We start from the raw sequence: 15727 nt of genomic DNA, 5'->3' as shown, positions 1-15727 counted from the left end.
AATAATGTCTCTGTCTTGTCTCTTATTTGATTAATGACCTTTTTGGTTGTATTTTCAGTTACCTCATTATTCCCAGAAATGAGTGGTCATTGATGTCAGTTCTGTGAGTCATGTCTCTGATGATATGACTGTGTCAGAAAATCTAGCGTAGGCTGAGTTAGAAGGTTATGTCAAAACATGGACATGAAAAAATGTATTTGTATATATACTGTATATATACACAAATGTCACAATGTGTTTTACATCCAAAAATTAAAAAGAATAACATACAGTTAAAAAGCATACAATCAGATTTCAGACGAGACCACTTTGGCAAGTTACTTGAGTTTACTGAACACAATTATCTTTGGCGGTATGGTTCCTTATGGGGGTTCTTGCTTTATAATTAATGACATATATAGCTTTAGCATTAACCCCCCATAGAACCATCAGCTTGAGTGATATACAGATTTAAGACAGTTTAGTAATGTCTTTAAGCAACAGTTTTAACATGTAGACGTAGCAGTGAAATCCGGGACGTCTGTAGCTTGGCTTTGAGGATGGGTATCTCTCGGCGATGATGTCCATGACGCTGAGACTTGGAACCCTTGGTAATCTGAAACAAAGAAGACAACAGCCAGAAGGTGCACAGAAATAGGCTTGATACTTATAGTGGTGAGGGTGGGTGGGTTGCGAGCAGTTTAAGCATATTTCCCGAGCAGTAATGACACATGTATATATATCCTCCCAGTCTGATAGGAGAATGGTAGTGGGTGGAGCGATTTGTCAGCTGATCGCGGCCTATGCCTACGTGGTCTGTCTGAACTAACGATGTGCTCGATAAAAGACAAAATAATATAGAACAATTTAGACAAAATCAAGTTTAAACAACTGAGTTTTAGCTGCTTTTTAAACGTGTCCACAGAGTCCACAGATCCTAGATGCAAAGGAAGAGCATTCCACAATTTAGGAGCAATCACCTCAAAGGCATAGTCACCTTTAATCTTTAATCTGGAGCGAGGGACAACAAGACCAGTTTGGAGGATCTCAGATTCCTACTGGAGTTATAAGGTTGCAACAACTTTTTTATATAAACAGGAGGGTAACACTTTACAATAAGGTTCATTAGTTAACTACATTAGTTAACATTAACTAATAATGAACTGCACTTATACAGCATTTGTTCATCTTTGTTAATGTTAATTTCAACAATTACTAATACTTTATATAAAATCTTGTTAACATTAGGTAATGCACTGTGAACTAACATGAACAAGCAATGAACAGCTTTATTTTGATTAACTAACATTAACAAAGATTAACAAAAACAGTAGTAAATGTATTGCTCATTGTTAGTTCATGTTAGTTAATACATTTACTAATGTTTAATAAAGGAACCTTATTGTAAAGTGTTACCAACAGGAGCTTGGCCCTGCAATGCTCTAAACACAATCACAAGGATTTTAAATTGAATTCTAAAACTGACATGGGAGCCATTGTAAGGAAATTTAAATTGGTGTTACGTGATCTCTTTGATGACTTAGTTAAAAGCGCTGCGGCAGCATTTTGTACAGCACTTGTAATCGTTTCAAAGATGAATTACTAAGACAAGTAAAAAGAGAATTACAATAATCAATGCAGGAGGAAATGAAAGCATGCATGATCCTCTCCATCTCGACTGTAGACACAACTGGCCTCAGTTTCGCAAAGTTTCTCAACTGATAAAAACAGGTATGAACCAGAGAGTTAACTTGTTGATCAAGACTCAAGGCCTGTCAACACATAAATTATGAAGGGTACATTTAAATGTGCTCTAAGCGATGTCACACGTTTTTTAGGCTGATAATTTTTTTTGTCACATCCAGCAAACATCTCTTCACTATCCGCTAGCTGCCTGTCCCCTGAACACACTGTAAAAAAACACGGTCTCTGTAGACAGCCCAGGCTTCACAAACGGCAAGAAAAACAAACTGGCCCAGCCTGGACCACAAAACATAATAAACAATATTCCAGCCAATAACCGACAAGAATGATTTGGGGGTGGGGGTTGGGGTGTTAGTGCGTGTGCACATGGAGGGGGTGGGGGGAGTGGAGGAGAGAGAAGCATGAAGAGGGAAGTTAGCTAGAGGAGAGATGTCCTAGACAACGACAACGACTAACGTTAGAATTATATACTCTTGAATTTTGATATGGCCGACACACGACCAAAGAGACGACGTTCCGATGAATGCGTTCATGACTGTTTCAGGAAGCACAGAAGGGAGGGGATGGGATAAGGAGGAGGGAGGGTCGAGCTAGCCTCTGTTTTGTTTGACAATACTTTGAACGTCAACAAGAAGTGACGTCACCCAACATTGCTTAGAGCACCTTTAACAGAGAGAGATAAAGGGCCAAAACTTTCTCTCACCTTAGGGACAACACCAGCAGGAGCCGAAGTAAGTGCTTCTGGGTTTTTTTCAGTATTTAATTTTTTTGCCATTCAAACTTTTACAGTGTTTATACAATATAAAAGAACAGACAATTTCATAATTTCAAGAGGCAGCAAATATAATGCAAAATGCAAAGGGGTCAAAACAGGACCCTGGGGAACACCACAGGACAAAGATGCTGTCGAAGAGGCATAATTCTGAACTCTAACTGAAAAAGACCTGATATGTGATAAATCTGCTAAATATGAAGATAGCCACTTCAAGGCTGTTCCAGAGATACACACTGCCTCTCAACTATGCAGTGATGAACAGTACCAAAAGCAGTGGTAAGAACAGAACAGTACCTGCATCACCTTGCATTAACAGAACATTAAAAACCCTAAGAAGAGCTGACACATTATAATCATTTTAAACAGCTGCAAGTTGATGAACACACTTTTCCAGGACCTTCGCCATAAAAGGTAACTAAGAAATGGGTCTATACATTTTAGGCAAGGATGGATCAAGATTGTTTTTAGTTGGTTCAAGTGGTTGAACAACAGCTTGTTTAAAATAATTTGGAGCCTGAGCGGATGTCAGTGAATTATTAATTATAGAAAGCACACAAGGGCCAATAGTGTCAATAACATTTTTATAAAAAGCAGTGGGTAGCCTACCCTACCACATCCAGAGGACTAGATGAGGTTTTCATAGAGCTAATTAGTTTAGTGAGTTCTTCTAATGTTATCGCAGAAATCTTATCCAGGGTTATTGGCCTGGAGATAAAAGGTATTCGAGGGGAAGGAGGAGGAACAATGCTGTCTCAAATATTTTTTATCTTGCCTATACAAAAAAGAGACTGTTGCACTCAACTGAATATACTAATGCATATATATATATATATATATATATATATATATATATATATATGTATATATATATATATATATATATATATATATATAATATATATATATTAGACTAAGATGAATAAATGCTGTAGAACTATTGTTAATTTTTAGTTTATGGGAGCTAATTTTAACTAAATGAATTTACCCATGTATAAAGCTATCCATAAATCCTCCATCATATCACACACGATAAACTCCATATTTAAAGTTCAACTGTAGCAGTGAAATGGCTTTATTAATTGGCGAAGGAGATGTTGATCCAGTAACCAATCCAGGGTAAGGTCACATCATGCCCGATCACTGGTGCGAGACATTCAACCCGGTTGCTTGGTGACGGAGTGCAGTGAACGCGCTTGGCGTAACACTATCCAGAGAAGACATTGGGATACAACTTTACTCTCTCAACATGTGTATTTGAGCATAAGAGAGCACTTTATAGCATTCATGTTTTAGACTTGAGGGGAAATCGACAACAGCACAATGTCTTTTTCCATACTGGATTGCAGGAAGATTGACGTGTGGATATCCATTGATTACTGAGCCTGTGCTCGTCGCCGTGTCAAACACAATGCCTAGCCGTCAAAAGAAAATCATATTCTCCATCGCAGGGGTGCTCTGCTTTGGTTGTGTTCTGGTCGTGGCAGCTGCGATGGGGACTCAGTTTTGGGTTCAAGCGGCTGTTCTGTGTCAGACGGGCGCACAGATCGTCAACGCATCGGGAGCAGAGCTGGAGAAATTCATCGGGAGCGCGACCTACGGGCTTTTCCACGGGAAGGGGATGAAACAGTGTGGTCTGGGAGACAGACCCTTTTATTTCTCTTGTGAGTAACTTAATCATCGTAAGATAATGACAGTAAAAGTCTTAAAAACACACCAGAAATATAGTTATTTAGGGGTTCTCATAGCAATGCAATAATACAAGACAAATTGCAATGAGCCTTCAGAAGTATTTGGACACTCAAATTAAGCCTATAACAAGCCTATATTCACACATATTTGGTAAATCATAAAACAATAGATATGCTGTACAAAATGAAGGAAGTCTTTGTGGTTGCAAATATTAATGATAAGAAAAGCTCTTGCATCATTTGTTTGCAGGCGCCACTTTTTTGTGATTTGTGATTTTGTATCAATGCAATGACATTCATATATTTTTGAATGTGGCTCCACTGAAGTTATGTTATCAGAAGGCTGGTATATAATAGTGCATAGGTCATATGGACTACATTTAAATATATATATATATTTTTGGATCCTTTTTGAAGCCTTAAAAGATCCAAATTAAAAGCTTGGAAAAGAGCAACCAATATATTATTAAAAATGTCTCATTTTGTGTGCTATAGAAGAAAGAAAGTTTAAAAGTTTCGGAACAACATGAGGTTAAGTACATGATGACAGAATTTTAAATATTAGATTAAATATCCCTTTAAATGTCCAAATACTTTTTTGCGGCCACTGACATGTAACAAACCTCTTTCAAATTTTATATATATATATGTGATAAAATTGTTTATCATATGTTTTACGGGGACTTTCCATAGACATAATTATTTTTATACTGTAGAAACTGTATATTTTATCCCCTAAATCTAACTCTTGCCATCACAAAAAACTTTTTTACATTTTCAAAAAACATCACGCTGTTTTTCTCATGGGGACCAAAAAATGGGACATCTTCTCCATGCAATGTAGTGTTACAGGCCACACACACACACACACACACACACACACACACACACACACACCACCTTTTCAGTCATCGACCTAATGCTTTGGAAAATCGTTCCTGCATCCTCCAAAAGTCATCACACATGCATAGCAGGTAAATCCCCTTGAAAGTACTTTTAATGTAAGAGTCAAAGGAGCTGCTTTAAGAGACATCTGATTCATTTAGAACCTAGTAATATGTAGCTTTTCAGTTTTTTTGAGTTTTGGGAGGGACTAGTTTCATTGAATGGGGCTCAGCTGATGGATCTTTTATGACAGCTTCATGTACAATAGCATTCTTTCCTAATGGGATCTGGAAAAGGTCCAGATACCAGAGCCAGACATTTAGTAGAACAAAAGTGAAGTGAGGTGAAGGCCAAGTATGGCAACCCACTCATAATTTCTCTCTGTATTTAACCCATCCAAGTTAGTGCACACACATTAGGAGTAGTGAGTAGTGAACATACACACACACACACACACACACACACACACTGCAAACCGTGAACACACACCTGGAGCACTGGGCAGCCATTTTTGCTGTGGCGCCCGAGGAGCGATTGGGGGTTAACTCTCTAACCATTAGGTTATGACCTTTAAAATTTCGTCATTATAAATTTGTTTTTACTCGTAAAGAGATGCATAAAAATTGGGGACAGAAAGTTTAATTTTATTGTCCATTCTGTTTGTCACAGAGAGGAAATTGTCTTTGACACTGGTTTTGCATATATCCATAAATTAATCCAATAAATAAATGCTTACATAGCGACACACAAACACAGAATTAAAGGTGCTCTAAGTAACTTTTTAACCTTAACTTTACAGCTTCGGAGTCAGTGGAATGGTTATATTACTTATTTCGGGTTGAATGGTGGTGGTTTCGCACCCCCCTGGTGCCCGAGAGCGGAAAAAACTCACTTGCAACTTTGGGCCGGTGGGTCGGCGTCAGGAAGTATCGCGTGATATCAGGTCTCGCGATGTAACGAATTGCTTGACGGCACTGCACACGTACACGCCCCCGCCCCCATTCAAGCACCGGCTAGCTATAAGCAAAGGGCAACGATAGATTGAGTTATGGCTGAGCCTGTAAAAAAGATCTTTGTCGGAGGACCAACGAAAGTCTGTAAAGGTTTTTATTATGATCGCTCTCTGTTACGGGCTTACTAGTACGCTAGATACTATAACTTTGATGTTAGCATTGTCATTAGCAAACACGTTTGATTTCTGTAGTTGTTTGGCCGTTCCTCTGTCGGTTTTATTTGTGTAACTTACACTTTTATTTTATGTCACTAAGTCAACGCGTCTGATAATAGGCAATAAACATGTTGCACATATCATGATCGAGCTAGAAAAAACGTTCTGATGTTTTCTTAGACAAGCAAAGGTAAACCGTCATTCTACCAGATTAACTTATAGACCTTACTAATATAACTTTAGACAAATATTAGCCTCCGATATATATATTTATTTATGCTCATGCCCATTCTCCCAAAAACAAACAAACACCAAAGCAGTAGTTCGCCTCGTTCATATCGTTCGTTCCCGGTAAAAATAATAGTATGCATGACAACACAATAAAAAAAAAAAAAAATCGCCATCAGTTGGAAAGAAAATCTTGCTTTACTTGCCTCGGTAGACCTAACTGGTTTTGAAATAGCTGGTTCCTCTGCTCAGCTGGGTTGCTCGTGGCGAGGGGGGAGGGACAACAGTTCGTTTTTACAACAGAGTGTTTGAAAGCATTTACTACCAGACACTAGGGGGAGCTACGTAGAGAAAAAACACTCAGACTTGCCTGGTGTCCCTTTAAACAACTGCATAATTCCTTGACACATGTCCAAGCATCCCACAATAATATTAAAAAGATAATATTGCTAATATTAAATTAACAGAGATTACTTTTAATAATTTTCATTTCACACTCAAACTGTAAAAGAATACTTTTTTAGTGAATTTCTTTAGTTTTTCACATTTGAAAACATTTGAATAAAAATGTTAGTCTTTCTACTTCAAAATGTCATGTTTAATTCGTTGTTTTACCTGCCAGTTCTTTGTAATTATTTGTGAAATGTACTTGCAATTTCTGAGTGAAAATTTCAGTGAATCTTACAATGATCACTCGAAAGGAAACACATGCAAGTCTCTCACATAGGCAGTGAGATTGAAGACAATGATGACAAATGAAAAATCTGTCTTCCCACACAAAATTTACTCATGTATGAATCAGAATGATTCATAGTCTTACACTCACCTACAGTTTGAACTCTAGTAATCTCTTTACTCTGTAGTTTTTCCTGACCTGATGGATGTGGTTCCAGCCAGTCTACATGTGAGCATCATCTTCTTCTGCGCAGTGCTCATCATCTTCTCCTCGGTGTCCTGTGGGTTCTTCTTCTACAATGCCTTCGGAAGCCCATATGAGACACTGCATGGACCCCAGGGCCTTTACCTCTGGAACATGATAACCTGTAAGACTTCGCTCTCTCTCTCACTCACACACACACACACACACACACACACACACACACACACACACACAAATGATTTAGTAAATACAAGTAATTGGTAAATATAATAACATTAAACATTTACTTAAGTTCATAAGAAAAACAATATGTAATATTAAACAATATAAAACTAATTACAGCATTTACACTTTTTATTTTATTTTATAGAAAGAGTCATTGGCAATGTAAAGTTTTTTTTTTTACCAGGTCAATAGATGCTTGAATTCTTTTGTCTTGAGAGAAAATCCAGATCCTGAAGACAGTATGTGATAAATATTTCACACATACATCCACTCAGACAGGGTCTGTACTGAACCACGATAGGAACGAGCCTCTGCGATTGTTTTTCTGTGAGTAGTGAGAAAGTGAGCTCAGCTATACCGAGAAGAGAGAATTGATAAATGACATGATAAATAAATAAAGTGATGGAAATGAATGCGCTTGGTGGAACTGGCCAGATTTCCACTCCATCTCTAGTGTCAGGTGCCTCTGTTGTGTTTGTACTGATGGAGGCCATTTGACCTGTCCACACAATTAAACCATTAAGTCAAAAAAATAAAGCAGGATCACTTGCAGTGATGGGAAGAAAGAATACTGTGTTAAACTTTGGAGATTAATAGCAATTCCGAAGTAGTGTACAGTATATATATATATATATATATATATATATATATATTCCTTTCAAAGTTTAATTTGAACCCATTCAGTACCTCTTTTAATTAAATAATTAGTGAAATGTTAAAATTATTTCAACCTAAATAAAAACACCCTTGTGTTTTTCTAAACCATTTGTCCATGAAGCAACAAAAGGAGATGTGTGATTGAATATATTGACTACTGTTTTCCATACAATGAAAGTGGATGATGATTTCTACCTTTGAGATCCAAAATGGTAAAAAGGTACCGTAATGGTTTGGTTACGTTAGCGAAATTTTGCAGGCAAAAAATATCCGTTGTCTGTTGTCAATAGTGTAGTGAAGTAATTATACTGAAAACCTTGTGTGCATTTAAATATGTTGCAACGAGACATCAATGACGGGAAATGTCATTTGTTCTGCTTCTGTGTATCTCATGACTGATCATTAAAAGCATTAAGTAGCAACTCCAAAGGGCAAGACTTTCAGTAAGTAATGCTTTGGACTATTCTTCACAAGACTTGTGTTAGTCATATGAACTACTTGAGGTACTTTTCTGCCCTTTTTGAAGACTGACAGTAATCACCATCCACTAGCATTTTATGAAAAAGAGCAGACAGAACTGTTATTTGGGGCTGTAATTGAAGCCTCTAATAAAAGGCTAAATGTAGATAAAGTAAGTATACTTTATCTTATACTTTCCCAGATGAAGTGCACTTATAAATGGCAAGTGAAGCAAAGTTCTTTTACAGTAAAGGGATGTGGTAAAAACCCAAGCTTCAAGAATGCAGCTAAACTCAAGGATGGTTGCTCTGAGACTTCTCTCATTTAAAGTCAGCATGAAACGGAAGTTGCAATTTTCTTTTCTTCTTTATTGTGACCTAGTGAAACGGCTTCTCGAACAAATGTAGGGCGGGACTTGATTTTGTCAATTGTGACCCTGGATCACAAAACCAGTCATAAGTCGCACGGGTATATTTGTGGCAATAGCCAAAAATACATTGTATGGGTCAAAATTATCGATTTTTCGAAGATATTTTGTACATTTCCTACCATAAAGATATAAAACATGTATTTTTGTGCGTGAATCGCGAACATAAATGGAAAACTTTATAGGCGATTTTCTCAATGTTTCGATTTTTTTGCACCCTCAGATTCCATATTTTCAGATCGTTGTATCTCGGCCAAATATTGTCCTATCCTAACAAACCATACATCAATTGAAAGCTTATTTTAATAAAAGCTTATGCTTTCAGATGATGTATAAATCTCAATTTCAGAAAATTGACCCATGTGACTGGTTTTGTGGTCCAGGGTCACAATTAGGAATTGATTGGATGGTCGTGGTTTGCTATTGGTGGATCTCATGTGAGTGACATCAGCTGAGAAGAGAAGAAATGAGCTGCAAGAGGGAGGGGAAGCTATTTTGATTAAAATTACGAGGATACATTCATTAAAAAAATAATGATGTGCATGGATGAATCATTTATAATAAATACTGCAGTTTTCCATAATAGATTAAGAATTGTCCATTTTGATTTCATGGTGGCTTTAAATGGATCACCCAAATATGAAGTATTTACTCTGCCTCATGTCATTACAAGCCTGAATGACTCTCTTTTTTCAGGGAGACACAAAAGAAGATACATTGTCCGCGCAATGAAAGTCAATAAAAGTCCAATGTTGTTTTGGACCCCATTGACATTCATTGTATAGCTCAAAAACATGAGAATGATGTCCTAATTTTCATTTTTAGGTGAACTAACCTTTTAAGAATTAGGGAAGCTTGTTTCTGCCCAACCTGATCTCATGGCAATTCATACGAAATTTACAAGGTGGCCAATTCGTACAAATTCATACGACCTCACACGAATTTGTATGATTTTTGGTACAATTTTGGTCCCAATTCATATGAATTTGTATGAATGACCTACCACTGACCCCACCCTTAAACCTAACTGTCACGTGGGTTTAGACAAATCGTACGAATTCATACAAGTGAGGTCGTACGAATTAGCCACCTTTTACTCACTCATACTATACGAATTCGTACGAATTGGTCGTGAGATAGCGTTGTTCTGCCACAGAATAAAAAACAATCTCTCACAAATCTGACATTTTTTCACAATTGCAAGTTTATACCTCACAATTAACACTTTTTTTTCTCAGAATTGTGAGTTTATATTTCGCAATACAGACTTTATAACTTGCGATTTCGAGTTTATACCTTACAATTCTGCGTTTAATCCTCGCAATCCCGAGTTTATAAATTCTGAGTTTAAAAACTCGCAATTCTTACTTTTTTTTTCTCAGAATTGTGAGATATAAACTCACAATAGCAAGAATATTACTTTTTCATTTTTTATTCTGTGGTGGAAGCAAGCTTCCATAAAGAACAGCTTTTCTATTATGCAAAATGTATTATTCTCTTTCCTGACAGGTTTCTGTGGCTGCTTGGTCCTCATTCTGTTCTCCTCTGAGGTCAAGCTGCATCACCTGACCGAGATCATCTTCAACTTCAACGAGGTCAGCTTCGTCTACAAGACACAAAGCGAGAGGTACGACAGATCCTTCTGGCTCATCTTCCTCGCCTTCCTCACGCACGGTCTCAACATCTTGCTCATCCGCCTCGCTGGGATCCAGTTCCCCTTTCAGGAGGCCAAAGAGTCCGACATTAGCACCGGAGCTGCGGATCTCATGTACTGACCAGCTCTTTTGTTCTGCTTCTTCCCCTGCACACGTCATCCTACCGCAGCGATTAGCACTTCTCAACTGGAGCCTTCAGTAAAGCAGCATCCGGTTTGTTTTACAGCTGAACAGGCAAGGCACATCTAAACCTCTTAAGCTATTCAGACCATGTGTGGCGGTGAACTTGGAGATGCTTGTGTGTCTGCGAGAGAGAAGGGTTCTTATCTCGCAGCGGGGAGGCGGGAGCGAGGAACTCTCTTTCAATCAGTCTGCTGAAGGAGCATTCATTCTGTCAATCACTGAAACAATTAACGCTCACCTTTTCAAACGGCTGATGAAAACACCCTGTAGTTTCCAGTCTAGCTGGGGACATTACAGTTTCCTTTCGCTGTGGATCTTTCTTTCATAGTCCAGTTGTAGCACAAAGGGATGCCACAATTGGCAATTCTACAGTGACTCCAAAAAGTATTTTGACACTTAAGCCACACTCAAATATTTATGAATGTCTTTGCATTAGATAACAAAATAATCAAGCTAAGCAGCACAAAAAGAAGTTTGTTTATACATCCACTAAAAATCAGCAAAAATGGCTCAGAAATGTGAAGTTAGCTCTGAGCAGGGTTATTGTTAACTGAAACTAAAGCTAAAACCCTAAAAAAACATTATTTCCATTACTTGAAATAAAATAAACAACTGAAATGTTTTAAATCGAAGTAATAAAACTAACTAAAAATAAAAAAAACTAAAAAGTACAACCTAAGCCTGAATAAAACCCTCTAAACTAATAGTAATTAAAAAACAAAACACAACAAAGTTATTAAAACTTTCAAATTAAAACAGAAAACATTCAAATAAAATGTAATTCAAAATATGTAACAAAAAGTATAATAGTATATCAAGGATACTAAAATAACACTGGCTCTAAGATAAGATCTAGAATCATTTTTAGAATCATTTGTTTACAGTTGCCATGGCTCATGTGGTTTGATATTTTGTTATCTAATGCAATGCCACTCGTAGATCTCGTGTGTTTTTAGAGCCATTTTATAATGATATTTAAATTTCTGGTATTTGCCTACATATAATTTAAAGAAAACATGCATTGAAATGCATAAAATAAAAATTAAAAAGTCACATAAAAAAATAAATAAAATGTCTTTAGACCAACAACCATGTCTTTAGAATTTCAGATACATGTAAAACATTGGTCACATACACACTGTAAAGTTTCAGGAGTGAGAGCCACATTTAAATCGTTCTGTGTGTGTATGGAACACAACTCACTCCCAAAACTGCGACGAATGACAGCGTGGTAACCTGGCATCTTGTGTGTTTGGTATTCTCTATTTTTGACAAAAGTAATATTACAGCGACCAAAGACTCATTATGTCCTGCTATTTTAACTGTACCACAATCTCCTGAGGCGTCATGTTTTGTATATGTTTGTAAAGGCCCGTTCACACCAATAACGATAACCATAAAGATGACGTCTAGGTTACTAATGTAACCCTCGTTCCCTGAAAGAGGGAATGGAGACGTTATGTCAGAACTGAACTGATTAATGGGGATCTTGTCTGAGAGCCCAATCACCTTCGAGTGTAAAATAAACGAGCCAATGAACATTCAAGTTTTCTGCTGAGGAGCCGAGACGGTGTGTCCCGGCTGTTCAGCGGTGGTACAGCTATTGTGGCGACGGGACGTAACATCTCCATTCCCTCCCACTGGGAATGAGGGTTACATTAGTAACCTAGACATTCCCTATCAGTCGTTCAACGGTACGTCAGCAGCGTGACTGTGGCTGCAGATGCCATATGCCCCAGGAGCCTCTGAAATCATTTTAGTGGAACCGCCGTCCTGCCCTTGAACGAATTCAGGCCGCCTGAGAATGCTCATTAGTGAGATGTGCTGTCATGTTGACCGAGTCCAACTCCATACCGAGAAAAGAGATTCTCTGCATGAGGGAGAGTTTGCTCTTTTCCCAGTTGACCCGGAGCCACCAGGCCCCTGTGTTCGCACAACTGCTCTTGCGTGTGGGCCAGTATGAGCCAGTTGTCGAGATAGTTGAGAATGCGAACGGCGTTTTCATAGGAACAAGGGCCGCATCCACAACTTTTGTGAAGACACGAGGCGACAGGGACAGTCTGAAGGGGAGGACTTTGTACTGATATGCTTAACCCTCGAACGCAAAACACAGGAATGGTCAAGGGAGAATCGAGACATGAAAGTATACATCCTTCAGGTCGATCACTGCAAACCAATTCAGCATTTTAAACGGTAGCCGGTGAAGGACCTGATTCAAAACACACAGGTCCAAGATCAGTCGAAACCCACCACCTTTCTTAGGTACAATGAAGAATGGGCTGTAAAACCCTGACTTTATATTGGCTGGAGGGACCGGCTGTATCGCATCCTTCATCAGTAGGACTGCGATCTTTGCACGCAGGACAGGTGAACTGGGTGCCCCTGATCTTGGGGGGACGCCGGGCTAACTGAATCGCATAGTGGAGTCTGATGGTCCGAATGAGCCAGCAAGACGGCCTGAAAAACTAGCCAGGCCTTCAGAGACTGTGCAAGTGGGCAATAGGAGAGCGGGATGAGAGTGGCAAGGCACAGCGGCAGCGCTTTGTGGACAAAATTGCATCGCAACTGCGAACTCCACCAGGGAGATCTCCACGTACCCCGCGTGAGGCAGCGATCGAGGAAACGAGCGCATCCAGAAACACACGGGTGGAATGACTTCTTTAGAAAGACTCAACGTCACACCAGTGCTTGCTCATTAAGGGGAAAAAGCTCTTTTTAGTGCTGAAGCGCACAGGGAATGGTCACTGCACAGCGTGCAAGACTATTGGAAGCCTGCAGTGGACACTCTTTTAGTTCAACTGGAATGAATGCAGAGAGTCTTTTAGAATGCAGTGTCCCTTTAAATGCGACCACCACTGACACACCGTCACACCAACACCCTCTGGAGAGTATTACAATCCGTCTAGGTTAAATCGTAACAAAAGAAAATAGACATGACTCCCATGCCCAGTCGTCAGACCAAAAGATAAACCAATGAGTCCAAAATTCAAGAAAAACGATAAACGTTTTATTAAGATGAAGAAGATGAACATGTACGTAAAATTTAATATTTCCAGAGTAACATAAACCAATGGGTGTATAATCTTCAAGAAGACCCAAGGCCCAAAATAACAAACAAAACTGATAATAAACAAAATATCAAACTAACTTCCCTCAAAGTATCCAGCAAATTACCCTAAACAATCTACGAGCAAATCTCGCACGTCAATGTCCATTGGCTCGTTAAGTTTACACTCAAAGGTGATTGGGCTCACAGACGAGATCCCAATTTGTCGTTTTAATTCTGAAGTAAGGTCGAGCGTGACTGACTGATAGGGAGCTATATTAGCGTCCACACGAGCGGACGATATCGTTCTGTTTATTCTAAGCGTGTGCTTGCCTGTCACTTTAAATGCTCGAGCTCGTTACAGCAGGATGGATTCTGATTGGCTTTCAATATTTGTATCGTTCATCAGTTGGATAAAATCGTTCTGAAAAGTGATTTCTCTGTGGCATTATCGCTTTAGCTGCGGTGTGTACTCTGTTATTCTTAAATATTGAGAACTATATCTATATCGTTATCTTTACAGTTACTGTCCTTGGTGTGAACGGGCCTTAAGGATGCTATGCAGAGGGCGCTCTTGGTGTGTTGCCATGTCCACTTATTATACACGTTTTTGGGCTTGTTGGGTTTGGTAGTAATGCGATCAAGTTTATGGAAATATTAAAGTGGGCAGGTGCTGGTCGCGATATTTTGGTCTTGTTTTCAATATAAAGCATTTCTTTTTTTCCAGCAAGATCTGGCAACCTGAATGATTCAAAGTTTGTACCTTTTTTTTTTTTGCACCGCACACATACAGAAGAGAGACACATCTCTGATGTGCATTTAAACATGTCATTAACAAGTAGTTCTGTTCGGTTGCGTACACACTGCCTAGAATTTTTGTAAATGCGGTTGTCACTACCTGCATTTTTCGGAAGTTAATTTGGTTGTAGAATCCAAATTCTAATTAATTTGGTTGTCACTCCCGGAAATTACTGAACCATGTTCAGAACAGAATTAATCACTAAAGGGTGAACTGACAACCGAATTTAACTGCAGTGTGTACGTGGTCATTGCTATTGATTTATCACTTATTAGATGATCAATATGGTTTTACTGTTATCATTAACTCTTCTTACGTTTAACTACTAATAGGTTATTCAATGATATTAATCTATTTGCATTTTCTTTTTCATAAATGGCTAATTCTTACTTGTGTTATATGTGTTTATACACTCACATTGTGCAAATGTGCCACATTAATGATAACAAAATGTTTAATAGATCAGTTGTTGGTATGTAAACAATGAAATATTCTCAAATGGAATTCCTAAACTGTGTTTTTACACGATTTATCAATTAAAAATCATAATAAATAAAAAATATAATTAAAAGACTGTACTGTACTTTTAGTTATTTGACACAGTATACTCATTAGTTGTGATTGTTAGGATATAGAATGAGAGGGGCCAAAAATACACAACATTTTTTCAAAAATACACAATAATGTTATGCATAGATATGCTGTATCAATTCTGAGACACTCTTTTTCATCGTTGTTATGGGAGTGCAGCTTTTCCGGTCACTATGAATCCTGTGCCTTTACTCAAAATAAAATTTTACAAACTATTCTAGTTTCAATTTCTTTATAACATATTGCTTTGTATTTGTACTGTAGAAAGAAGAATGACAGTTTTGTAAATAGTTTACATTTTATGAACACAAAATGTATTTGGGGGGTTTGAAGCCTCCAGATACAATACAGTGAAAGAGGAGAAAAGCAGCTCTCATC

General features: G+C 38.1%; 1 protein-coding gene across 1 annotated transcript; it reads left to right on the top strand.

Annotated features, from left to right (window-relative positions):
- Positions 1-3582: 3582 nt before the first annotated feature.
- Positions 3583-11945, top strand: clrn1 (clarin 1). The gene is made up of 3 exons (XM_084126095.1): positions 3583-4119; positions 7291-7470; positions 10585-11945. Exons 1-3 carry the CDS (start codon positions 3867-3869, stop codon positions 10848-10850), a joined length of 699 nt encoding a protein of 232 aa, XP_083982221.1. The 5' UTR covers positions 3583-3866; the 3' UTR covers positions 10851-11945.
- Positions 11946-15727: the final 3782 nt, after the last annotated feature.

Source organism: Abramis brama, assembly GCF_963993115.1.
Source record: "Abramis brama genome assembly, chromosome: 10".
Taxonomy (NCBI): Eukaryota; Metazoa; Chordata; class Actinopteri; order Cypriniformes; family Leuciscidae; genus Abramis; species Abramis brama.
The sequence above is the reverse complement of the archived record's forward strand: the minus strand, read 5'-3'. Positions and strand labels throughout refer to the sequence as shown.

Coding starts and splice junctions, on each gene's coding strand:
- clrn1 (XM_084126095.1), top strand. CDS start 3,867: ATGCCTAGCCGTCAAAAGAAAATCATATTCTCCATCGCAGGGGTGCTC. Junction 4,120..7,290: donor CAGACCCTTTTATTTCTCTT/GTGAGTAACTTA, acceptor TTTACTCTGTAG/TTTTTCCTGACCTGATGGAT. Junction 7,471..10,584: donor CCTCTGGAACATGATAACCT/GTAAGACTTCGC, acceptor CTTTCCTGACAG/GTTTCTGTGGCTGCTTGGTC.